This window comes from Camelus ferus, chromosome 29 (assembly GCF_009834535.1).
Source record: "Camelus ferus isolate YT-003-E chromosome 29, BCGSAC_Cfer_1.0, whole genome shotgun sequence".
Lineage (NCBI taxonomy): Eukaryota > Metazoa > Chordata > Mammalia > Artiodactyla > Camelidae > Camelus > Camelus ferus.
In genome coordinates, this window is record NC_045724.1 from 7,248,818 (window position 1) to 7,276,816 (window position 27,999).

At 37.8% G+C, this 27,999-nt stretch overlaps 1 protein-coding gene across 2 annotated transcripts; it reads right to left on the reverse strand.

The window, feature by feature from the left end:
* On the reverse strand, nucleotides 1-27,999 carry ZBTB10 (zinc finger and BTB domain containing 10). 2 transcript variants are annotated; one of them, XM_014567039.2, is made up of 6 exons: nucleotides 26,390-27,999; nucleotides 16,593-17,481; nucleotides 8,721-8,819; nucleotides 5,493-5,678; nucleotides 5,126-5,298; nucleotides 1-4,893 (listed from the first exon to the last, which is right to left on the reverse strand). In XM_014567039.2, exons 1-6 carry the CDS (start codon nucleotides 27,362-27,364, stop codon nucleotides 4,591-4,593), a joined length of 2,625 nt encoding a protein of 874 aa, XP_014422525.2. In that variant the 5' UTR covers nucleotides 27,365-27,999; the 3' UTR covers nucleotides 1-4,590. The 2 variants fall into 2 exon arrangements, with proteins under 2 accessions (XP_014422525.2, XP_032326182.1); XM_032470291.1 differs by having other exon boundaries at nucleotides 5,598-5,678; nucleotides 26,390-27,996.

The window sequence follows — 27,999 nt, forward strand, 5'->3', positions numbered from 1 at the left end:
TTCAGTGCTCACAAGTTTATATTTTTAGGTTTGATAAAGAATCTTGTGTATTTTCTAAATACACAGACAAAACAGTTTTGGAAGGTTACATACATGTCTTAGGACACTTATACTAGGTAGGTAAATTACATTAAAAAATTGGTCTTCGTAAAAGATCTTCCCAAAGAGCTTTTACAAACAGCAGGCAGAAGATAGTGTTCTTTCATGTTTACAGTGTTTAAAATGCTGATTCTCCCATTTCATCATGGCCTCAACCATCCCTCTCCTCAACCCCAAATTTTGTTCTCAATAGCTGGCATACTCCAAATTTTAAGTACCCAACATCAAAAAATTCAGGGCTAGAAAACATCTGTTAAAGTGTGCTTATCCCTAAAGCATTTTAAACTAGAACAGGTTCAACTTCACTTGAAAGTAGGGATACAGCAGGAAAAAACTTTCCATTTTAAACCCTAAAGTGACTACAAAAGAACACCAGTTAGTTCTAAGCATGTATATTATGTACCATAGTTAAGTTTAAGGATCTGGGTGACTGAACGGCACAAAAACTGGGGTTCACATCTAATTCTTCAGTTAAAAACCATCCTTTTAAAAATGAAAATGCCACAGCCAATTAATAGCATGTGCGACACTGAGGTTGGTATCTTGTTAATAGTCATGTGATACAACTGCTGTATTTAGGAGGAAAGAGTAGTAAGGATATTTGGGGGAGGAAGAATTAAGACACTCAAATTCCTAACAGATGTTTTATAGGGAAAAGATGTCTCCATAGACAGACCCCTTTAAAGAGCTGACATCCGACAAAGTTGTTTAATGGGGCAATAGAGCCCCCTAAAAAAAAGAGCACGGGCTTCAGGATCAGACCTAGTCAAAACCCAGCTCTACCGCTCAGTAACTGTGTTACGTTCGCAAATTCAATTAGGCAAATTTCCTGGAGCCTTTCCTTGTCTGTAAGATGGAGACTATAGCACCTCCCTTACAGGGGATTTGATAATATAAAGCGCAATGGCATGTGCAGGTACCAAAAAAAAAAAAAAAAAAAAAAAGACAGCTTTTTGGAATTATTCAGAATGTTTTCATCCTATGTTGACAACATCCTAAAAGTATAATAAAGCTTATCGGTTTTAAATTTCATGATTTTTAAAACCCATCTCCCATAACATTTTCCCCTGTTAATTATGCAGCTCCAGTCGTCTTCAGGCCCTTTACAACGTATCATGTTAATATAAATTTCAACGTCCCAATCTTTTCATTCCCTATTTTCTCCCACTTCCCCCACCCCTTTTCCTCATGGTTCCCATCTATCATTAAACAACTAAGATGTATCATGGCCCAGACAGTGTTCTAAGCACTTTACAGGAATTAACTCATCTCATTCTTCTCCATCAGGATGGCTCTACCAAACCAGCTGGTTTCCCCCCCAAATTTCAAAGCTAATCATTACTGTTCAGTTTCCCCTTCCTATAATGTTTCTTTTCTTTTTTGGCTTTTAACTGCCAGAGTGGTAAAATTTAGGAAAACATCTAGTGAATATGAAAAAATGAGGGCCAATAACAATGAAAAGGCAGGGACCACGTGGAAGTAACTGTCTCTGAGAAGCCCAAGAATTAATACATGATCTTGATTTACATGAGAGGGTCTGCTACTACAGAATGAATAGGAAATAAACAGTTTATACTCTTCCCCTTCATTAAATAAAAGCTCTAAAATAGTTTTCATTTAAAATATAAGTTACAAGAAATTCAGCAAATGTGTAACACATAATTCTGCCAGGGCTCCAGACAAAATTATGAGTATTCCATTGTTACCTCTCTGAGACCAATCATAAGTTCTTAGTATCTATCAACTTCCTGAAATTTGTACTGTAAGTCAGAAAAAGAATATACTAAAAAAATAGAAACATCCAGTAGTATACCATAGTACTAAAAACTATTTTTAAAAAAGATCTAGAAGGGAAAAGGTAGTCCCCTCAAGATCATGAAACAAAATAAGTTAGGCAGTCAGCAAGTAGAAAAATCTGTCAATTCTGTTTCTGGTAAAATGTTTAAAGAAGAAATTTTTATATAGGCTGAGGCTAATATATTCAAGAGTATAAACATTTTTCCTTTGGATTACCTTTCTAAAAACAAACTCTTAAAAGTATATTTCAGTTGACTAAAAATATAGCCAAATCTGTCACAACACAACATAAAAGGTAATGGACAATAATTATAGAATATTTTAAATTAACAGTAACAAGCCATCTACATCAAACCTTGTTTCCAACTAAAACCAAAACAAAAGCACAACAATCCCGTAGTGTACCAAGTATATATTTCAATTTACTATATGCAATCTAACAAAAATTTGGTCATAATTTACCAGATATACATAAAGATTTTAGTAGTAAAGAAAATTCAGAGTAAGTTCTTACCTTAAGGAAAAGTAAAAGCACATTAAGAATGTAAAGCCAAGTCCAGTTTCTATGCAATAAGTGAACTGTAGTCTAATAAAGCAGATTTAGGTGATTTTCAGATATATATCTTTTCTCTTTAATATATATTTATATATAGACAGATCTACCAATTGTAAACTATGGTTTATTTTAAAGGAGAGGGATAAATGGGATGAAAGAAATCTTTATACTATACTTACATATTCACAAAGCAGAACATTTTACGTTTAAAATACTTTTCCATTCATAGTATCTCTGCCCAACTAACGTCTACTTTGGACCCCACCAGAATTACATTTTACTCATTTGTCTAAAACATTGAGAATAAGATGTACTCTTTAGCCTTAAAAATCAAACCAAAACTATTCATGTCAGTTTTTCAATTTTGTAGAAACTACAATAAAGTTTAGATGACAAATGATGCATCTAACCATGTAACTATACTTTATCTTTGATTTAACCACGCAGAAGCATCAGTCTAACATTAAACCATTATTTTACTGAAATCAGAGACAATGAGAAAGCTCATCTCTTAAATAACGTATCAACTTTTCAACCTTGATCAGATGGAGCACCAAAAGGATTATGTCTGTCAGAGTGTACTTTTGCAGTTTTTTCCACACGATTAGCGTAATTTAGTTACCTGATATAAAATAGGAAAATATACTCACAATTTCTATTTAAAAGAAAGCTGAAAATATGATATCCCTCAATCTTATATAATATACAACATGTTCCTGATAAATGTCGTGAGTGTTGTGTGAAATGTTGCTTGAGTTAATCAGCTAATTCATCATCAGGCTAAGTAAATCTGGCAATTTCAACTCAATACATCACCCCTTGTACCCCAAAGAATTTAGCTAACGGAATAAACTGTAAAGCCTCTCAATATTTTGTCAGATTTCTGCAGATAGTTGAATCATGGCAACTACTAGAAAGACTACATATCTATCAAGGTGTAGTGACTTCAACGAATTGAAAAAAATAAATTAACTTAATTATCTATCATAATTTCAAAACACTGAATATCCAGATAAGTATGAAACAAAGGAGAATGCACTTTTTGTGTTAATTTTAATGATAAAAAGGGCACAGGAGTAAAAACCTGATATTTCACTTATATTGCATAACAAGCTAACCAAACTGGACATGGAGGATACATTATAAAACAAATCATTTTACTTATTGTTTCTATGACTTTTCTTTCAATTAGATTTGTCTTTTCAAATAGGACTGAGGTATAGTACACTGGCAAAAAATAAAAAAGAAGCAAACAAGAGTAGTGCCAAAGTAACAGATACCCAAAACCAAATGCCTTGTCAGAAAATGTCATATAGTAACCATTTATCAGATTAGAGCAGCAGGAGAAAGTTACTTCTAAATCATAATCATTTTAGTGGTATTTATCAACCTCGCCACGGTACTTTGCAACATCATTCTTCATTTGTAAAATAGTAAATAAAATTCATGTCAAAGGAAAGGGGAATGGAGGAAGTCAGTTAGTTCATTCCAATAAATTACCTCTCCAGTTCTTATAAACATGCCCATCAGCACAAAATTGAGAAATAATACCTAAGACTAGAATAGACCTGGTTTAAGTTATGAAGCAAATTAAAATGGAAAATACAGAAAAGTAGAACCAATGGGGTTGAAAGGGCCCCCTCACTGAAAATCTGTATTAAAAAAAAATAAAATTAATACAAATAAAAATAGAAACAAAACTCTACTAGTACAAACTAGCCTGAGTGGTTTGATGGACAGAGTAATTAGGTCAGCTGTCACTGTACTCTAATAAATGGATTTTCTTCATTCATGTTGAAGTGGCACATGAATGTAAGCTTTTTAAGAACAGGTACTATATTTTCATAGGACCCAAATAGTTACTGCATACCCTATAAATAAAAAATATTTTTTACTTTGATAACTGACTGAAGATGTGTGGACTCCATGTAATCCAACCACAAGGTTGTCTGCTGTACAGTCCTGTGCAAATATAAAAAAAAAAAATTTTGCTCTAAGGCTTTGACCCTACAGTTTTCACAGCAACGTAACTACCATCCAGCATGTACCATATTTTGCAAGCCTTCAAGTTCAACAATTCAAATTGTTGATTCATATTATGTCCAAATGCAGCATCCTTGAGGGGTATAGTCGGTCCATTAATCATCTAGAGACATACAAACATCTCCTGATTCATCCCATCGAGATGCATCGTTCTGATCTTCTCCATCATCAACCAGCTCTTCATCAGCTTCTCCTCCGTTCTCCTCAAATTCTTCATCCCGAGGGAAATCTGTATCCTGTCCCTGATCTACACTTTCTTGCCCTCCTTGTTGTGATTTATCTGTACACTCCGTACAAACACCATAGCGTCGAGATCCATGTCTTATTCCAACACTGGCTGCTAACATGAAGATCTTCTTACACACCATACATTTGTATTTTTTATCCTTCTTATGCACCTAATTGAAGGGGGGAAAAATCCAATGTAAAGATAGTACAGACAATATAATGCATTTGAACCACTCAAATTAAACCTCCCACTTGGTATTGGCTCACATTGTTTAAAGCAATTTATTTTTTTATTACATCTACCTTCCTTAAATTTGCAAGTAGTAGTGTTTAAAATACCTCAAATTTCACTGACATAAACATAGTTTATCTCAAAGATCAGTCACATGTAAAGTTACTTACCAGGGCATGTCTTTTTACGTGTTCTCTGCGAGTAAACAGCTTTCCACAAGTATCACAGCTAAACGATCTGATTCCCGTATGAATGAGCAAATGCCTTTTTAGTGTTCGTCTGTATTTGGCTACATAGCTACAATGAGGGCATTTTAACTTGTTCATGATTAGAGATGATTCACCTTTGAGAATTTAAAAAAAAACAAAACAGCACTTATTATATACTGAACAGAAAATCGCTATCAGGAGCTTGCCTCTTCCTCAGAACAGGGATTATTATAGGGCTACTAACATCTGAGTTTTTAAAACCCAGATGGAACCTTTTAAAATTGATAAAAAGTATTAAGAATTCTGTAAATGTGTGACTAATACTTGCCATTTTCCCAAGTTTCTTGTTTTGGCCAAGATTCAGGCAATAATCCATACTTGAAATCGTTAGAAGCACCTGGTATCAATCCATACTTGAAATCATTTGAAGTACCTGGTAGCAATCCATACTTGAAATCACTTGAAGGGCCAGGCATGAGGCCATACTTGAAATCATGTGAAGGACCTAATACAACTGAAAATGATTTTGATATAAGGATGGTAATAAAGATCTGTCTCTTATTAGAATTAAAAAAAACCCAGAAACTAAATTTTTATTTTATGAACATTATGATAGAACAGCTTAATATAAAATATTCAAATAAAAACTCTACAGTTTGATCTAAAACTGAGATGGCCTCACATTTTATTATCCTAATTATAATATCCTGGTTGGCAGGCATCTTAAATAGAAAACTAATTTCAAATACAATTCAACTATAGGAAAAAAATTCAATAAAATAAATCTGAACACTATTTAATGGTATGTGGAGGTCATATGAAACTACTCTTTTAATAGTTGCCGTTTCTAACTATTCTGTCACTTTTATCTATTCTAACACTGTTATCCTGAAGCCTAGCTCTGGAATGGAGTAGTCTCCTATTGTCAATCACATATTCTTGTTTTCAGACTATGCAGTACAGAAAAATGGGATAAGGATGCAGACTACAGGGTAAATTACAGGGTAATAAATACAGGGTAATTACAGTAAAGTGTTTCAGACACAGTGGCGCAAGCTAACAATGAATTTGGGGATTTGTCAAACCCTCTCTAACTTCATCCTTATATAAATGAAAATCTGGGAGGTAGAGTCAGTGTCCCTTAGGGAATTTGTGCCTGGGAATCTTCAGACTAGCTAAAATAGGAATCATCTCCTCTGCATTTAATTCCATCTTAAACATGTATGTAATTCCTTGGATCCAGAAATCCTCAGGCAATGTTAACACATGCAGAATCCCCCATAACTACTGCTACTCTATCCCATCAGCTGTTGGGGAGAGCGTACTACAATTCAGCGGTAGAGTGCAAGCTCAGCATGCACGAGGTCCTGGGTTCAAACCCCAGTACCTCTGTTAAATGAGTTAAGTAAAATCCAACAAAAAATTAAAAAAAAAAAACAAAACAAAAACCATCAACTGTTGTCTCTGGATTATTTTCAGTAGCCGTCAGCTTATCCCACAGCTTGCAGTGTGTCGCCTTCCTAGAGTTTATTCTCAACACAGCAATCTGACTCTTCTAAAACTTTAAATCAGAGCCAGGCCCTACTCCACTCAAAAGCCTGCGAGAACCAAGCATCTTATAGTAAAAGCCGAAGACTTCCAATACGCTCCAAAGCCTCACACAATCCAGCCCTTGCTTCCAAACCACTCCCCCTTGGCCACTATTTCCAACCAAGAGGAAAGCAATGTTTTTGAAGTCAAAATCATAACACAGAGCGAACTCAGTTGTAAATACTAATTAATGGATTAGAATGTCCCCTAAAGAGAAACGACTCTAAATTAAGGGTTTGCTTCTTTGAAAATGAGATTATATGGCCTATTCTCCACTGAAAATGCCTATGTGCACAAATTTTAAATTTTACATATGAATTCACACAACCCAACTAAACCTATTCTTGAACCAGATTTCTAAACCATGAAAGCAAGTGCAATAAAGTACTCCTGGCACTATCAGTGATTTTCTGTACAAGAGACAAGTCTTCAAAATTCAACTCAAAACCTTTTTTGTAAATTCTTTTCTACAGTTAGGAGAAATCACCTTAACAAAGTTTCTTCAGAATTATGGCTAAATTTTGGTCAATGCATACTTGTAGCCCAAAGCCCCTGAAACCTTTCTGTAAAGAGTACCCACAGTTGTCCCCGTCCCCATCAATTTTTAAAAAGATTTTCAAAGCTACAGAAGTTGAATCAATGAACATCCATATCCCTTTATCTATCTCCCACAAACGTTAATTTTGCCATAGGCACTTTCTATATATTCCCTTCCACGTATAGTACACCTTTCACGTACTATTTGAAAACTTGCATGCTTCATCACTTCATCCTAAATGCAGCATGCTATCTTTTAGAACTTTCTCATACATAAACCATAGTGCCTTCATCACATCCAATAACTGTGAGACTATCATTTAACAATACTACATATTCACATTTCCAAGGATTCCTAAAATGCCTCTTCACCTTTTTTGGATCGATGATATAATCAAGATTGACACAATGCTAAATGCTTTTAGTTGGTCTCACTGGTCTTCTTCAACCTCGTGGTTGCTCTGCTTGTCTTTCCTAGCATTTTAGAACCTGGACTCGCTGGATTTGTATACATTTGTCTGGATTTCTCTACCTCACGATGAATTCAAGTTAAACATTCTGGCAAGTATACTACATAGGTGATGTGAGCCAACTAGTCTATCATATCAGGAGGCACGTTGTTTCAGTTCTTTTATTACTAGTGCTAAGGTTAATCACTTGGTTATCATAATGTTCATCAGATCTCTTTATTGTAAAGATATCTTATCCCCTTTGTAAGTAAAAGTAAGCTGCGGTATGATACTGAGACCATGTCGGTATGCTACTACAACCGCCTTTCCCCCAACCATGGGATGCGTCCACCAACAGCGGCTTGCTATCCAATGATGATTACTTCCCATGGAGGTTGCAAAATAGACATTTTTCCAATTCTATCATTTTTCTGTATTTATTAGGTTGGCATTTTTCTATAAAGAAAGCTTTCTCCCTTTTCAATTTACTTATACTCATGTTATTCTTTGGAATACTCATGGATTCTTTCACCTTCATATGCAGGACACCTCCCCCAAAGCAGCTGTTGTTAAGTATTACTACTTCGAACATTTTTCTATAGCTTTCAACAACCATACTGTTATTTTACATCAAAGCTAATTAAAGTGGTCAACCATTCTGATAATTACCATTCTCATTTAATCTACACACTAGCAGGAAGCCACAAGCTCTATTAACTTAATTACTTTTTGATATGTGAAAGTTTTAACAACTCTAAATAAATGACTCCCTCAAACAAACAAGAAATATCTGTCCATTTGTATTTACCAGGATTCTAAATTCTATAATCAACATAGCTGCCAAATATTTAAAGTGTTTATACATAATACTTTCCTTTAAGGAAAAGAAACTGTAGTAAGTCCTTAATAAACACATACACATTTTCCAATCTTCAAATCCTCTTAAAGGTACTCCTGCTATAAAATTCTACTGTACCTACCAGCATCACCACCATCTTGACCGGAGCCTGCTTCAGCCAATAAATTTGCATTCACATTCCTATCACAATCTGGCCCTGAGAGTAGAGCACCATCCAGATCTGAAAAGGAGATATAGAATAGTCTGTTATTTACAACGACACCACAGCAGTCGCCCAAAACATCACTCTTTCTCAGAACTGTTTCGTATGCAGACTAAATAGAATATCTGCAAGTACTAAATATCTACTATGTGCTTAACGCTACAAGACACAAAAGCATATAAGACATGGTTTTCAATCACAGGAGCAAGTGCACATTCAACATAAGTACAGTGTACTAGATAGGAATGAACTTAAGAGCCAAGGTGAATTAGGTACCCTGGCTCCACCTTATGAGCATGTGTCAGTTTCCTCATATGCATCCACCTGTATCATAGATTTGATACAGAAATTTAATTAGGTGATGCAAGCCAAATGTTATAATAATGGTGTCTGGTACCCAAAAGATAGTTGCTAATGCTAATATTAAGCACTAATGTATAAAACATTATTGTTTCTGTATTGTTCAGAAGTGGAAAAGACCAATTAATACTGAACTGGTAAAGGAAGACTTCAGAGAAGAGGTAATTCCTAAGAGTTAATCTTGAAATATGGAAAGGCAGCATAAAAGGGCATACTGATGAGATGAGTACTGTTAGTTCCAATCTGTTAATTTCCCTTGAATCTGTTCCATTTCTTCCTTTTCTCTGCCACTGTCTTAATTCAGGCAGCCTTCATTATTCTAGATTAGTTAGTGAATTACTGAAATGGTCTCTTTGCTTCCAAAATAACAGTTCTCCCACTTCACTTCCCACAACACTGCCAGAGGTCTCCCCAAAACACAGAACTTCATGTTGCTACTTTACTTCAACAGTTCACCAATTTTTTTGGATATTCTTCAAACTCCTTAATTTAGAATACAAGGTCCTAATATTCAGGTTCCTACTTAGGAATCTAGCATCATCCCACAGGTACCATCTACTCTCTCAGATGAATTAAGCCTCAGAAGACATTTTTCAAATGCCATTTATAATGGACAACCTCTCCTCTACCTTCAATTCAAGACTCGTCTTTGGTATCACCATCCTGTACTGCCAAGAATTCACGGTGACGACTAAAGCATGCATTACTTTCATTTCATTCAATAAATACTGAGCACCTTGGAGGTCACCTGATGATCTTAAGAGTGATACTGGTGGATCAGCTGGCAGGTAAAGATTGAGAATGGCCTGTGTTTTGAATAGAAGATGAATTAGAGATATAATACAGTTTGAGAAATTTGGCTGCAAAGGGGACGAGTGAGAAATAGGTCACGAGTTTTGGGTTTATGGTGAAATAAACACTTAAATGCTGAATGGAAGAAGTCACTATGAAAAGATACTGAAGAATACTGCAAAGAGAAGAAATGATCACTTTCAAGATTCCTAGGGAGTCTGGGATCCCAAAGCATAAGACAATCAGTATATTTAGAGAGAAGTTTGAAGACAGGAACTTAAAGATATTCTAAATGCTCACTGGCTTTTATCTTCTCTGTAATATAAAACAGTAGAATGTGAGGTTACTGCCTAGAGTAAAGGGGTTGAAAGTCCAGAGAATGAACAAGTAGTTCACGTGGAAAGCAAGAACAGTAAATTAGACACAGACTCCTTTCCTGTCCTTGAGAGTAAGAAAACTGCTTAGATTTTTTTTCCCCAGTATTTATCATAGTGCACGACAAATAAAAGGCTTTTCAACAAATGTCATTATATGTTGGCTCGGGTAGTCTGCCCTTTGCAACTTGTGTTACTAACTTAGTTTTAACTTAGAATAATTTCTCAGCTTTCTGGTATATAATACCAAAACATCCACAAACTGAAAATAACTAACTGAAAGTGTACTGACTTTTCTTTCCTATGAAAAATTAAATGTATTTTAATAATAAAAAATTTTAAATCATTATCAAAACAATTTTACTTTTCCCAGTATCTTTTGTAAAAAATCATTATTCTAAAGTGTACATTACGTTCAGAGGGCACGTCTTAAAATTCTGCCAGGTAGGTTTGTAAATACAGGATGTTTCTATTTATGTAACATTCTATAGTCATTTGTTGAAGGCTTCCTCAGCTAGTTCTTAAAATAGACATTTCCTGTCTCCTACCTTACCTCTAAAGTATGAGAATTTAATTTGTGATCTTTAATCTAGATGGACACTAAGTAGAGAACACCTCAACCTAAAAGCTTAATAGATGGCAAATGTCTTCTGTGTACAGTAACAAAATCATTCCCATGCTACAGATATAAACTCTTTTGAAAGGCACCAACTACTTGGTTCTTGACACCAAAAACAAATCTCAAAATAGGTGAGTTCTTCCAGGTTGACAATAAACTTTCATGAAAGCATGCTTAACTCAAGAATCAATACATCATACCACCGCTGTACCTTATCTGAATCCAGGCAAACTGCCTAACAGCGTATGTTTAATCAATTATGATGATGTGAGTAATACAGAAGCCAGGCAACTAACCATTCACAATACCAGAATGAATTCTGCTTCACTAGGAACTCTTGGTCATCATCTTTTTATCAAAAAAATACAGGATTAAATAACAAACTCTAATATACTTTGCTTTTGTGATATTCATGACTTTCCTATGGAAATCTTTCTCTTAGTTTTTTAATAGCAGATGTATGTACACTATGTAATAACATTCAAATGATCAGAGTTAAACCATAAGCCACATACAATTTCTTCAGTTTATGAATGTCTTTTCTCCAGTTAACAGGTAATAGTAGATCCCCTCCTCAAAAGAACACAAAAACAGAAAACCAGATTTTATACATAAACCAATAAGACCTGTATATGCTATCTCATTTAAATTTCACTACATATTTACATAGTATTAGTAAAAATACTCTTATCCTCAACCTTGTAAGGAAACGAAAGTCCAGTGCAGCAAAGTGCTGCATTGTTTAACTGTATTACACTGCCTCCTGATAACGTAAGTACCAAACCTGACATAAGGCAGGTAGGCAAAAAAAAAAAAAAAAAAGGTACAATTTGCAATGCTGGAAATGAGAATACTGAAGCAAAGTAAACCCATCTTAAACTTACTTTCTTGGTGATACTCGACATATTTTGCTAAATAAAGAAAGAAAAAAACCTACCTATACTCTGTATGAAACTACCATTCATTTTACTAATTTAATAAAAACATCTCCCAAATCTTAAGTGTACCTAGTTATTAGCTGTCACTGTTCTTTACAGTAATACATTTGTCTATTTTCAAAGCAACTTCCTCCTTAGAATTCACTTTTTAATAATTCTGATTAACCATGTATTGTAAAACCATGCATTTTAAAAATGGGTACTTTTTTTTAAACATGATTATCAAGCAATGGAAACAGAATGAGATTTAAAAGATTATAAATTTCAGGTCTCTATCTCTTCCCAAATTTATAACAATTATAACTTTATTTTCTTCACAAAGGAGAGCAGCAATATTTACCCACTTCACAAAGTTACTATGAAAAGTAATATTAATAAATAAGAAATACTGCATAAATTGTAAAGTGTGATACAAATCACACTGTTGTTAAATAAGGTTCATCTTGGTGCCTGTGGTTACAGGTTTCTCCTGGACGACAGTGGACTAGCATTAGCATCCCTTCCAAATCATCTGGTTAGTGGTACAGCACCTGCCTATAAATGCTAAATAAACAAAACTATGTTGGGTAGGAGGTCTTCCTGACCGTTTGCTTTTTGGTTCTCAAAATTTCAAACATGAGGCAGGTGCAGGCTAATTCACATTTTCTTAAAACATAAATATTCTTGAAAAGGCTGAAATTATGAGAGAAGACATCAGAAATCAAAGGTATAGAAATAAACTATTCTACAAAAACTCTTAAGAGACTCAGTAAGGTCTACTCAACTTTTTGTTTTCATTTCAATATATCCTAGCATCAAAGTTCTCTTCTCTGAAGACAGTTACAGAGAACTAAGTTTTTAATTTTTGTCATAAACAAGTAAAGATTACTTTTCATTCATTGCAATCAGGTTTTCCCCCTTTCAGTGGAGCGGAAATTCAGTTACAAATGTATTATGCACCACTGACAGTTCTACAGCAACTTAGAGACTCAAAAGAGCAGTTTCCCTTCACCCCCAAACTCCATGACTCAAATGAGAGCCCGTCTTAGACTAGGCTCTGTTTCTTCTTCGCTCTGCTCAAGCAAAGCTGTTATTTCTCCCATGACTGGGCCTTAACAGGTGTCCTCAGGACACTCCCCACTCCAATCCTGAACATTCCCCAAGTATTTTTATGTTAAAGGCAAATATAAACAGATTGAATCTCTAATTTAAAACCTCACACTACCTCAGGGTCTATAAAATAAAATTCACAATTACCATGCCAAACAGAGAATCACAATCGGGCCCCACCTAACCTATAGACACAACCTCATCTCCCTACTACTCTTTTATGCACTTACTCCAATTTCTTACCACCTTGCAGTCAGTGAATGCCCTTCTCCCTCTCCTGGCAAACTCCTACACAATACAAGATCCACTCTAGGAAGCTTTCTCCAACTTAACATTACGTGACAAGAAGACAACATTAGTTAGAGCTGTGGTTTAAAAACATTTACGAAGAATCTGGGGAAGTCAAAGTTCCTATAAGAGAGCCACAAACCCAAAGCATTGAATAATTCACCATGACTTTTCAGATGTTAGGTATAGAAATTTAAATTCCCTTCAAAGCATTTATTTCACTAACAATTTTCACTATTTTCTCAATAAATAAAAATGAAAGTATAACCAATAGTGTAGGTTCATTGAAATGTTAGAAGTTTTAAATGGGCCTCATTTTTTAAAAGACTGGATCTACTAGTTTATTAATTGCCAAGGCTTTAATGTCAGTCCTAAACATGGAACCTGCCTCTATATTTACTAGCTGAATGACCTTGAGAAAGGCCTTAACCTTGGTAAAATACAGACCCACTACATTCTTTACTGATCTGAATTTACCTGGAGAGTTCTAGTCAATTCTGTGCACCAAAATTTCAGGGCGAAACACACTGTCTTTGACTATCAAGACATAATAGGGTTTGGAATTCACAAGGTGGGAGGTACAGCACTTAGCCTAGAAGAAGGGGACTTCCTGGGAATTTTTTAAACTTAGTATCTGAAGGGTTATCAGGCAGATTAGAGGTTAGGTTCAGATTATACTACTCAAAATGGCACAATTAGGAAGTTAAAGAGAAGCAAATTTTAGTTCAATATAAAGTAACTTCCTAATAGTCATATTCATCCCACACTGGAACAGGCTGCTTAAAAAAAGCATTCTAACTACTGAAGCGAAAGACCAAGCTGAGGCTGTAAGACCACCTACCCAGGATGTGGGAGAAAGTACACTGCTCTGGAAAACTGATTTTAAATACTCTTAACATTTTTTAAGGGGGCTAAGATGACCATAACAGTTATGTTTTTATGTTTGTCATTTTTCATAATAATCCCGTAAGTAGCGTATTTTAAAGAAAAGAAAACTGAGGGCAAGTGTTTAGCTTAATTTGATTATGGTAACACAGTGGGTAAGTGGCAGAACTCATGTTCAAATCCTGACTCAATTTCGGCTCTTTCCTCTTTATCAGTGGATCTTAACCTTGGCTTACAGCACAATCACCTGTAGAGTTTATAAAAATTTCAACAAACAGGCCACATCCCAGACCAATTCAACCAGAATCCCTAGCGGAGAGATCCAAGCATCATGATGGAATGTAAAGTCCCCAAGTAATGCCAACATGCAGCCATAATTAAGACCCACTGCTCTATTCCAAGGGTTGGCAATAAAGCTTTATTGGAAGATATCCATGTTCATTTCTTTACATACTGTCTGTGACTGCTTTCATGCTATAATGACAGAGTTAAGTAACTGACCTTATGACCAGCAAATCCAAAATATTTACTGCTTGGCTCTTTCAGTAAAAATATACTAGCCTTTGGCTCTGTATCATATTATGTCCTAGCTCTTATAAGACCCATTTTGTCTCACTGATGAAACTGGATTCAGAGGCACAAAAAAGTTATAAAAAGTTGGAATGCAGCACATCAATAATACAACCAAAGTTGTGACTTAAGCAAAGTTCAGATACCAAAGTGATATCAAAGACGTAATAGAGGTATATATTAAGATATGAGCTAAATTAAAAGCGTATTAGACTACCAAAAATTAATTTATGATACAGCTAGTGCAACCTCAGCTAGAGGTGCTTGCTAAGATAACCACTAGTACTGCTACTTTTGAAAGGATGCACTGTGGTTCAAATCACTGCTTTTCTTCTCTTTGAATGACTCCAATTTTAGAACAGGGTTGACTCTGATTAGTTTTGTCAAACTACTACCCCCTCCAGAAACTCCTTGTTTTTCAATTTGTTTGTGTATCTGTATGTATTTTTAAAAAATACTGCAGGGTTTGCACCGTACTATTAATTAATCCATGCAGCAGAAAGACAATGTAACTTGAGAACTGCTTCAAGGTCTTCTATATTAAAAATTAAGCCAAAATATAAAGTGCTCCTAAAAAAGTCTACTTACCCTTTATACTTTAAAGAAACTACCTCTGGGGTTTTATTGCTAAAGGCTTAATAAGTAGGAGGGAAAAGATCAGCCAATAGTATCCGTTATACGTGCATACTAATTTTCACATGATTAAAATTTCTACCAATGAAAACAAAACCCAAGCCGGAGGAACCATTTCATAGGATTATTGTAATAATAATCACATTTTGCCCTTTGGGAACTAAAAACAATGATTCTTTTTTAACAGAAAGTACTCCATCCCCAGATGATCACAATGATATAAACCAGACACTGAACAGTTAAGAGCTTTGAGGCAAAAGAAGCACTAAGTCATGTATGACAGTGGTGGACAGGTCTGGGGTCTGCATAGGAAAACCTCAAACCCACTGGGGCTGCTTCTTCAAATAAAAGTAAACACAGACAATTAAAGAAAATTTTTGAATCTGTTTTCATTCTTCAACAATGGTCCCCTACAACTCTACTTTTCTAAAGACCCACACTACAAGTGATGTGCTAAGGTTCTTGTATACATTTCTTTGGGAACATACTGAAGAGAGAGGTCTCAGGCCTCTTTTTTGAGAACAGAAAAGGAGTTTATTAGGATATGCTGCTATAGACCACCTGTGTGAGCCCAGAGGCCTCTCTCTTAACTAATGCAAATGAGAAAATGAGGTAATAATAGGACAAACTTAAAATATTCCAGCTTCTGAAAGATTTATAGGAAGAACAGAATAGTAGCTCTAAACAAATCAGAACTCCACTATCATTTGCAAAATCAAATGGTTACACCCCCTCCTCCAAAAAAGTGAAGAATGCTAACTAGATCTCAAAAATGTTCTGAAATGACAAACTGATCACATACTTCAAAGACTATCTTTTCCAGAACTGGGTGCAAAAAGAGAGCATAGAGGCTAAAGATCATGAAAGTCAAAGAACTATACACAGAGTCCACATGCCATAAAACAGGCAAAATGCCTGATTTAACACAACCTTTGGGAAATCCACATATACATGCCTAGAGAAAAAAACTAAGATATACCAAAATTATGTACTTGTTTGAGTGATATCCCCTCTTCTGTAATAAACACTTTAATTTAGTATTACTTATGTGTATTACTTTTTTAAAAAAATTGTTTAATGGAGGTACTAGGGATTGAACCCAGGACCTCGTGCATGCCACTGAACTAGTACCCTCCCCCGTATTACTTCTTTACTTAAAAAATACTTTAAAAATATACTTCCAGATTATATGCAACCAGAATTAGAATGAAAACTGAGATACCTTTGTATACACAATATTTACCTGGTTCTTCCTTGATGAATGACAAATCTTCTTCTGGGTAGGTAACAGGTGGCTGCATCACTGAGCAATCTTCTAAATTTGTTTCATTATTAGGTGGTATATTATAAATAAATCTCTTTGTAGCTTGAGTTTTCCTCCTTGTTTTGCCAGTCTCTTGAATTCCCTGGGAGCCCATATTATTCCAAATAAACACTTTTGTTTGACCTTGAGTTTCATTTTCAGCCAATTCAGGTGAACCATCCTGGACCCAACTACTGTCATTCATTTGATAGTTTTCCATTTGGCCCTCATCGACGTTACAACCATCATTTTCAATTTTTACATTACTCGCCAAATTGGTAAGATTCCGTGTTGCCCAAAAACTGGCAGTTTTTTGATCCCGTGATGAAGACAGGCCATCTCTGTTAACTGGTTTTCTATTATTATAGTCCACGACTACAGACTCTGGAGCTTCTGATTTAATGCTGATATTTAAGGCATCTTTAATGAAATTTCGGCAAGTTTGAACAACTTCACTCATTTGAAGATAGCTGGCCACTGTCATCACTTCAATGGCATTTTGGCTTGTGAGCACCAGGTTACCAGAATACAAGAAGTCCAAGATGACTGAAAAACCTTGAACTGCAGCAATGTCTAAATGGGTAGTATTGTTTTGGTTAGGGCTTTCTTTGTTTGAAAAGCAATATAAAGTCTTAAAGAAACGGCTGCCTGCAACCAGGATGTTCTTATGAGCCTTAAAGATTTTTCCGCTCACCACAATGCTGACGTCACAAAGAATACCTTTCTTTCTCTGTTCATTTAGTTGTCGAAGAAGTTGATAGCAGTACGAGTTCTCATTCGGCCTGCTATTAAAGTCACAGTATCCCTCCTCTGATGGCACTTCTGGCTCCTGTAATTGGATGGAAAATATTAATATTACATTTTATTTAAAGCCTCCAAACCAAACAAATATTATCAATATAACTTTTTAAAAAGCATTAATCAAGTACACTAGTTTGTTAGTAATGGTTATGTATTGAGATGGAAGTGTTCACAATTCCAAATACTGAGAGGGAAGGAGTGAACAGCTTGCTGCAAGCCATTGCTACCATAAGAAAAAAAAATCAAACCCATCCTGAGGATCAGCAGAATTTCATTTAAAGAATAATATATATCATGTATCATGTAATTCTTTTCAAATAGCTATGGGCATGGACTAAGGTTTAAAATTTTAAAAGAGCAATTCTTTTCTCATGTAAATAAGCTTTCATTTACAGCAATCAAATTAATTTGTCAAATTCTTTTACTAATAGGAATTCAGCCACTTTCTCGCTGACCTTAAAATATTCAAGTTAGAATATGCTGGGCATCTCATTATGTTTAACACTATTAAAGACAAAAAAGAAATCTCAGGAAACACTGAGTCAAATAGTTACAAAGTTGTCTTTACCTTTAGATTAGATTTTCAAAATAGCTTATCTCTTTAAGGTCATAAATATTCTCCATCAGGTAAATTTTCTGAACTCAAAATTCTTAATGTTTATCATTTTCCTTCTTATCAATCGTACAAGTATTCATTATAGTTCAGTTTAGCATCACTAAAGTTATGGTATTTCCTATAAGGGCCATATGATGATAAATCAGCAAGAAAAAGGAGCGTGATCTCAGTTTTGGAACACTGTCTATACTAGTCATTAACTGTGCCTTTGGGCAAGTCACCATCCCTGAGCCTACAAAGCAGCACTCCGAATGTTTCTAATTAGGAACTTCAGGACTTCCCTCACCCAGTGACTAGGCGGGTAAGCTCCCTAGACTAGGCAGAGGTGGCTATCCTCTCAGCACCTGAATAGCACATGGTGTACTGTCCAATCACTTTGTAATCATTTTTTCCAACAGATAAACTGCTCAAACATTTCTGAAAATGCTGACCTTACTTTAAGTGTTAAAAATCCACATTTTCTTCGGCACAAAATATTAATTCAAATACAAGTCATTTCTATAAAATAATGAAACATACATAAGTACAGATCTTTAAGTGTATGAGCCTGGGAAAAACATGGAGAAGATACATACTGGATTGTAAAACATGCTGGGAGAACCGGTATGCTTGAAGGGGAGAAGGGAGGAGGAAGAATCAGGGGAAAAAGGGTTTAGGGAACAGAGGTGTTGTTAGGACTGCAAAGAGTTCTCCTGGAAATAATATTCTACATGGTGGCGAGACTCCTTAACAGTCTCAAGTCTCCATTTAACCCCATCATGGTTATGGCTAAAGTACAAAAACACTAGGTTTCATTCTGAGTCCTAAACACAGGGGGTCATGCATATAATAATCCCAATTCTCTGAAAGTACAACAGGTCACATGATCCATCTAAGAATTTCTGTGCTGCTTCCAGGTATGAGAAGTCAACCGAAGGAACCACAATACCAGAATTTCAGGACACTTCAGTATTTCAGAGGAACAATGAAACATTATAGGTAACCCTCAAATCTGGAATATACAATCACTATAGAATGAAGCACAAAAAGCAGAGAATTTCTTTTGCATTTCCAACTGACCCTCGGCTTGGCAGCCTCCCTATTACTTCCCATTGTCTCAAGTGCATACTTACACTTTATACTTGTATGATAATCCCATCCCCACATTCTTGCTCTGTCATACTGAAATGTCTCATGTTCTAAATCAGTTACTTTCTCCTCCTACCAAAACACCCAATCCTAAGCAAAAACTGCTAACAGCCACAGTTGGGGGAAAGTAATCAAAACAATTCATGGCTAAGTCCCAAATTTTTGCTTTTGGGGGCTGGAGGAAAGAAAGTGAGGTAAAGACATCAAACTATTTAGCAAAGGGGAATGAAAATGTTTAGGACTTATACGAATATATAAATAACTAAACCAATACTAAAAACAACTATAATAATTACTGCTATACTCTAAATTTTCTATAAAAGCATCATACAGTTTACTTGAGCTCCCTTTTATGAAACTGCTTGAGTAAGACTTTTCACTAATTTGCTTACGCTCTTCTCTATTCACTACAGAAAATTTCCAAACTGCATCTTTCTTTGATGCAAGCCTGAAACTAAGTTTTGCTATGCATGCCATACCTGCCGAGCAGTGCTCTTTTGGTCCAAAGTTCTAACAGATATTATAGTAACAGTAGAAATACTTGGAAGAATCAAAAATTTTAAGCACTGATCGAAGTTTGGCAGCACATCATGAAGTGTTTATGGAAGCAGTAAATTAGCATTTACAAGTCAAGAACTGCCTGAAGTTTATACACCAAGTAGTTCAAAACACTTTAAGGAGGTGGCTGTGTCTAACTGTAGCAGTCATTTTAGGCTATGGTCACTGTGTTCTGAATTTTCTGAGCCAGTCCCAATTTCTGCAATTCTCTGCCATTATCAGATCAAATGTCCTAATTTTTAAAAAGAACTTAAACAAAAGCCTACCCACCAAAACATTTGCCCATTCTATTTTTGACATAAACTATATAAATCAAACACTATTCAACCACTAGTTTTTCTTATTACTACTGTGTAAGAACAGCAATGGTCCCTGCTTTTACAAGCACCACTAGTAATTTCTCCTTCACTACTGATCACAGCACTATGCCATGTTGTTGTAACACCTATTAAATACGCCCTTCACAATAAAGGGTTTACAAGTTGAGGGAGTATATGTACTCTCCAAGGGGAGTATTATTTGAGGATTTGGGTAAAACAGAGATAAATAAGCACTAAAATTGCCATTATTTGCTGATCCAAATAAATGGTCCCTAAGAACTCATTCAAGTCATCAGTCTCTCTAGTTCCTTCTTTAACAGTCTATGCCCATCCTTAGTATATTGATAAAAATGAGCTATCACAGGTAAATAAAAAATATACTGATGAAAAAAGTCAAACATTTTGTTATACCAGAGATTCTATAAACATTAACAAGTTTTCATTTTTTTTATTTGTGAAGATGCTCATAATTACAATTTTAGATCTAGAAGAGATCTTAATTAACCCTCCCAAATCAAGAAAATATAGATGTGTACATTTAGTTAAAACCCTCATACCTTATTATCTTCAAATTTATTCCCAGAGAGGCCAAAAATTAGTAAATATTTTGCTCAGAGAAAAAACTGATAAAAGCTTGAAAAATTCTGACTTTATTCACATTGAATGAGCACTAAGGGAATGCCTAGTTTAGACAGGTTCTACACTGGAGAGCCAAAATGAATTAGTTCCCAACTTAAAGTTATCACTGATGGGCAAGATTCTCAAGGTTTAACAAGGGTGTTATGAGAATAGAGGAAGTGTATCTAATCCCATTTTGAGGGGTGAGGGGGCGATGCTTTTTGGAAGAAAACCCTGAGCAGAGCCTTAAGAGATGCAAGGATGGGATAGGAGGATGAGCATTCTAAGCAAATGAGAAAACATGAGAAAAAGAACCAGGATGGTCTACAGCATCCTCACAATTCTAATTTATAAAAGAACTTCAAGGTGATTCCCCCCCAAACCCAAGATTTGCAAATATGCACTATGACTATTTTTGGAGGTAAGTGTCTACAACTTGCATCAGATTATTAAGATGTTTGAATCTGGTACAAGATAAAGAACCACTGCCTATTGGTGCCTACAGAGCTTTAGAAGTAGAGTGATCTGATTGGATTAGTAGATCAAGAGGACTGTGGCAGCAGAAGTGGAGGATAAGTACCAGGGGATGAAGACTGAAGACACTGGGGACCAGGGAAAGCTACTGTTAACAGTGTAACACACATACTAGCAGGAAACAAGGATCCCAACTAAGTAAGACAGATGCTATTAATGGGGGAAGGGTAGTGAGACAGAGCCTAGAAAAAAATTTGGAAGAAAAAAGATTTGGAAATCAGACCTTGAGTGATTAACTAGATTTCAAGGTGGGGAGGGAGAATCACAGGGTCTTCATAGCATTCTAGCTGAAGAAGCTAGATAATGCCACCAACCTGCAGAGAACTGCCCTACCCAGGAGGAGAGTGGGAGATAACTCCAGTTGCAGTGAGTTCATCTGTAGTCAATCCATAAATGATAAGAAAAAGCTATTTGGCTAAAAATCAAGTAATTAGTATTTACTTCCCTATCCAGAATTACAGTCCTCTTTTGATAAACGGATTGAGAAAAAAAGACATTTCCAACAAACATGAAAGTGTAAACTGAAAGCATTAAAAACAAAAATCTTTACTACTTTTGTTGCAGCAACCCACTGGAACAGTACCTTGAAAAAATAAAAACCTAATGTCCACCTACAACTCCTAATTTTAAGAAACCAAATTCAATTTCTAGCATGAGGACAAAGGACGGCACAGCAAATGTATGTCAAATAGATGACTTCTGGTGGTAATGACAAATTATAATAGTCAATAGACAAAGAAAGGAAGGTCTCATTTGCAACCTTCTATCGCTTCTCTGATCTGCTTGAGTGATGGCTTCTCTTGCAGTTTCAGAAATTCTAAATCTATAGGTCTGGGGTAGAAGTCTTCAGGTGATTATAACATCCAGCCAATTTTAGATGCCAAAAATATGCTTTATTACCAGCTTTCCTCAAAACCTACCTACATCCACACTACATAGGTACTTCTATACATATTTCATCATGGAGAGTTCACCTGTGCTTAAAAACTGCTAAATTACCCATTTGTTAAACAGAATAAAATACAATCATTTCAGCACGACAGGAGATTGTCCATATCCTGGATTCTATCTGCCTATTCAAACCTGATTTTTCATGCTGCTCAACAACCAAATCATCCACTTCTTAGACACATCAAAGCATCAATTTCCATTATGCTTCAAACTGCAATGCCTAGAATGCCTTCTCCCCTTTTCAACAACTATTCATTTAATATAATTAAGTTCAGGAGCCAATTCTACAAGCTTTTCCCAACTTTCACAAATTGATGACTCCTTTCCTTTAGTGTCTAACTGTAACCCGAACATACTTCTAACATGGTAGCTATCAGTTTGCCATGCCTGTCTCCCCTTATTAGAATACAGGTTCCTTGAGGGCAGAGAAATATCTGGCTCCAGTGCCTTGAATCTACCCAATACATATAAGTAAATTTAAGGGGAAAGAGGTCAATCCTAGATACGCTAAGTTATAGTTGAAATCATAAGGGAAACGAACCAGTTTTTTTTACCAAATCAAATACAATGAATTAATGTTAGAACCTATATAAATATTAAACAAATTAGCTATTTAATGGGCATAGGCTCTGTGCTCATTTGTACTATCTATTTCTCTTTCCTAGTGAAAGGTTTTTCAGGCTTTCTTACAAAGTAATCATTAAAAACAAAACAAACATTTGAGCCTTATTTCTGCCAAATGCAAAGAAGGCTGGTAGATCTGTCCCACCTTTGCTTTCGTTACTCACCAACATATTCCAATTAGTAATTTCAATCAGACCACTGATCGTAATTAAGTATTTACTTTATGGAAAGGTTAACTAAATTTATAACAGTAACACATTTTTGAGTGCATGTTTTAGGCTTACTAAACTGGAAGAGTTGAGAGAATGTGACTTAGGCTATGAAAATTTCACAACTAGGTAGAAAGTGATCTGAACCAAGATACAGTGGTAATCACTGTTACTAAAGCAATTATAAAGTCCTCAAGCCAAATGATCAAATCCTGAATGAGCTAATCATCATCGAACTCGACTCTGAAATACAGTCAGTTGTTACTCAAAGTAGAAACTGTACACTGTCCTTTACATCCTTATATTCACATCCTTATAAACACAGGGATCTTTCTGAAACAGAAGGCTGTGAATGATTCTGAAAGCATATTTACAGATTGTCCCATGAGCAATCCTTAACAATCAACATCCAAGTAACAGAGTATCAAAATTTTTAAGAACGTGCCACAATCTTTTGGTCACCACTATGGAATTAGTGGAAAATGACTTTTCTCTCTTACAGAGGCACAAGAAAAAGTAAAGTAGCCCTTACTGATAGATTTGGCCAAACTGCTCTCAAAAAAACAGGCCTCCTTAAAATTAACAAAAAGGGCACAGGGGATAAAGGGCATGAACTACCCACCAGACACAAACTCTTGCCTGAGGAGCTCCAAAACTCTGATTTCACTATTTTTAAGACAGGAGAAAGCTAATGCAAAACATTCTTTATGAAAGTGAGGAAAACGGCAGTATGGTAGGTCTCCAAATGTTCAAAGAACTGAATGGCCAAAGTCTCTAGAAGTATGAAGAGGAGAAATGGTTTGCCCTCTAGACTCAAGAGTGACTTCATGAGATAAAGTGGCTTCCAAACTGACTAAACTGGTAACACTGGGACGCGAGGTACCAGGCCACAAAAAAAATCTTGTTATAATTATCGGCACTGGAAATAAGTCATGATGATAATTAATAACAATTATCATTTACTAAATGATTTTGTGCTGGCATAAATACTTTGCCTACAGGGGGAAACTAGAAGTTAACTCCTCTGCCTGCCAAGAAAAAGGATTAGGACTCAGGTCCCCCTACTTAAACTCAAGAAAGCTCATATAGACTGTGTTATACTGCCTCCTACAGGTAATCAAAGGCTACAGGGCAATGAAAAAAATGATTAACTGCCCATAGGAGGAAAGGTCAGTTCTTGAACCTGTCACTCATATTAACAAGACAAAGAGATTCTGTAGGTGGTACCTGGGGTCAGTCTCAAGGTAATACCCTAAACTAAGGTTATTTAGAATGAAAGTAAGAGAAATAATTAGGATCAATTCAGAGTAGAAACATCCAAAATCCAATCAAGGGAGCCAATAAATAGCCTTAGACTAACATAACTTACTAAGTCATATTATTCTCAATCGAATGAGAGAATGTCCTAAGAGAAAGAAGATGGTTTGCAAGAAGGGAGCTTCGGGGGGGCAAAGCGTAAGGGAGAGATTACCCTCAAGTGCAGAAAAGGTTTTACCTAGGAATGAATTCCCTAGTCCAGATATATGCCTAGGGGAGAAGATACACCATACTAAGTCTATCATAAGGTTATCCAACTAGTTCCCCTTCCTCTAATTTCAGGTTCACTAAGCAGCTAATTATAATTTGCACTCCCATTCAGATTTGCCTACATGGAGAGACTGCACTGAGACGAGCAACTGGTCCACGGCGTATGAAGAAAATCCATTCTGACTTTCTTCTTAAAATTTTTAAAATAACCAACTTACCAATATTTAGAAAAGCACATTTTCATCTCACAAGCCTTCCACCTCTATCACCTAAGTAACTTCGAGAATACATAACCCTTTAAAGCCTCTAGACTCCTCTTCGGCAAAATGGGAACAAATTCATTACTTGCCAGTGTGAGGGAAATGTGCGTTTGGCATACAGAAGACAAGTCTGGCACTCCAATGCCCAAGCTCACAAAGCTAGTAATTGCAGAAAGCTGAGATCTGAACCTAGATTTACTCTAAAACCCATCTTTTTTTCCATTGCAACACTCCTTATAGACGCTAGTCTCATTTATCACCGAGAACTGTTAAGATTTGGGACAATTTACTCAACCTTCCTGGGCCTTTTATCTTTAAGTGACCTTCCTTCTAGGGCTTAGGCAACTAAAAGTTGTGCAAAAACTGTTGCCATTGCCCCCTGAGAAAAATAACCCTATGGTTTAAAGTTAAAGCCTCAACTTCTGAGACACGTCTGTGCCATCGGGTTATTAGATAGTACCTATTTAGCTCCAGTCGAAGTGTTCTAAACAGCAAGATCACTCCAATAAACACACAAAAGGACTAATATCTGAAAGGTGACTTTCTAAAATCAATGACTAGCTACCAGTACAAAAGCATGAATTCCACCCACCACCACAGGTTGTCTAAAAGTCTTAGAAGGGCCTATCAACATCTGCTTGGCTTGAAAAGGGATTACCAAAATGGTAAGGCTACTATCTTTAGACTAGAAATATTAAAATAAGAGCTAAGAAGAACTAAAGTACAGCTTGCTTGTTTTATAACTAAGAACTTGTGATTTCGAGGAGTTTGGTAAATATATTATCTAACAGTCCGAATCAAACTACTTGATACAAACAACTTTACATTAAACATTTCTAATGTGCTAAATTTAAAGTAAACTACTTGTATAAGGAACTTTTTGAAAGGGTGGGACTACAGAAAATTTCAGCACAGAAATCTGAGTAGAAGGAAACATGTAAAAATCACCATAATTTACCCAAAGAATGCCTTTGGTAAGAAAAGTTAGTTTAACGGAGATGAATTTAATAAAATTATTCATGAAAAAGGAGTGATACCCAAATAGCTTCCTCTGTAATTACATCCTGCTCTCATATTTCACATTATTCTGGCCTAATACAAAGAAATTTCTCGTTTGGATGTTCTCCTAAAAGGGGTAGCGTCAAGGGTTAAGGAAATTGTTTAATTCATTCTTCAAAGAGTTACCAGATTTGACTTCCACCAGCAACACTACAAACAAGCAGCTTTTCTAAAATCACAGCTAATAACATTTTGACCACAAAGTCAACCTTAAAGGGTTTTAAACCTTCAACCTCGCTTTCTTAAACTTTCCTTTTGATTCAACCTGATGGGCAAAGAAATCTGAGTCAGGAAAAAAAAAAAAACAAAACAAAACTCAGCGCTACGATTAGAAAATTGTCATTCCATCCATCTCCCCTCAACCCCCACAGACAACTTTTTGAAAACTTGTTCTCAGGCTTTCTAAACCCCCACACATAAGCTTCCTACACCTCTTCCCCAACAGGAAAGATGCCTGCACCCAGGAAAGTGGTTTTAACTGATAAACCTTTCCCTAAAAGATCTCAAAAAGTAGAAGCAGTATCTACTCTACCTGGGCGTTGGCTTCGTGGAGTTTGTGCTCGGTAGAGACGTGGTGCCTCAGAAGGAGGGTTTTCTTGTAGTTGCGAGTCCCTCGCGAAAGCTCGTCGTGCCCTACTTGAGGCAGGTCCCCGCTTCCCCCATCCTCGGGGGTCTTTTGGCACCAGCCGCAAGACATTAGGCCAGTATCCTTGGAATACCGCAGCCAGGGAAAATCTTTGAGCCAAGAGGTCTGGAAGGAGCACTGTAGCTTCTGCATTAGGGACTTGGGCCGCGCGAGCGGGAATTGCTGGACAGTCTCTCCTTCGCCGACTCCCACTCCGCTGCCCTCCGCTTCGTCCCCGCCATCGCCGCCCGACCGCCTGCTGCTGCTGCAGCTGCCACCTTCCGCCCCGCTGCCGTCGCCCAGGCTCGCCCCCTCTTCTTCGTCCTCGGTGCTGTCGCTCAGGGACGCGCCGTCCGGCATCAACTCCTTCCCCTCCAGCGCGTCCAGCTCCAGCTCCACGGCCGCGGGCCCTCGGCCATTGAAATGCCTTAGGGGCCACGCCGAGGTCTCGGGGCGGCCGCGGCTCCTGCCATTGTTGCCGAGCCCCCCGCCGCCGCCGCCGCCGCGGAAGGCCAGAGTCCGACGGTTCCTTTCCGCTAGCAGAGGGCCCCCCGCGCCACCGCCGCCCAGCGAGGTGGGGCCGCCCGCGTCCTGGGGGAGCAGCAACTCCTTGGCTTCCTCGGCGGCGGTGGCCGCCCCGGCGGAGGCCTCCAGGTCTTGGGGCTCCAGGCCCTCCAATTCCACTTCCTCGTCGGCCCCCCGCCCATTGAGCTGCTGCGGCGCTGGCGGCTGGGGCTGTCTCGGCTGGGGCTGCTGGGGCCAAGCCGAGGCCTCCCCGCCAACGTTATTGTTCGCGGAGCCGCCGCCGCCGCCGGCGCTGGCGGTGACCAACCCGCCTCCTCGGAACGCCAGCGTCCTGCGGTTCATTTCACTGAACGACATGGCGCGCGCCGCCGCCGCCGCCCGGTGCCCCGGCTCGCGCCCGGCCTCGGGCCGCGTCCCGCGCGCTCCCCGCCGCGTCGCCCCCGCCCCCACCCCGGGCGTTCCGGTCTCGCGGGGCTCGGCCTCGCCCTCCCGCCCGGCCGCCGGGCTCGCGCTCGCTCCCGGGGCTGCCTCACGCGTCCGCCGCCGCCACCCGCCGGGCCGCCGCCTCCGGCCGCCTCCTCGTCCTCCACCCCCGCCCCGCTGCGCTCCGGGCAGCGTCCCGCGCGGAGAAGGGGGCGGGCGGCGGAGAGGTGAGCAGCGAGCCGGGGCGCGTGGGGCCTTCGAAGTTGAGAGGCGGAGTGCGGGGGGACCCTCCGCTGCTCCCTCTTTGAAGCCGCGCGCACACACCGACCCTCCAAACAGATATCCTTCCTCCGGCGCGCCGAGGAGTCCCGACGCCGCCGCCGGCTTCCGAGGCGCTGAAGGCGAGAGGCACGTTAAACTGCCGGGCTCCGCCACATAACGAACCGACAATAAAGCCGGCGGAGCGTTTCCGTCCGACCAGGCCCTGGCGGAGGTCGAATGGCAAATGAACAACGGACCGTGCGCCCACAATGCACCGGGGTAGCAGTAACCGCTGGAGGGGGAAAGGG

Bases quoted from the DNA above. Each gene is read 5' to 3' on its own strand.
- ZBTB10 (XM_014567039.2), bottom strand. From the start codon at position 27,364: ATGTCGTTCAGTGAAATGAACCGCAGGACGCTGGCGTTCCGAGGAGGC. The intron at 17,482-26,389 runs GTAGAGTAGATA...ATCCAATTACAG, and splicing joins TCCACGAAGCCAACGCCCAG to GAGCCAGAAGTGCCATCAGA. The intron at 8,820-16,592 runs GTAAATATTGTG...TCTCCTTTTCAG, and splicing joins ATTCATCAAGGAAGAACCAG to ATCTGGATGGTGCTCTACTC.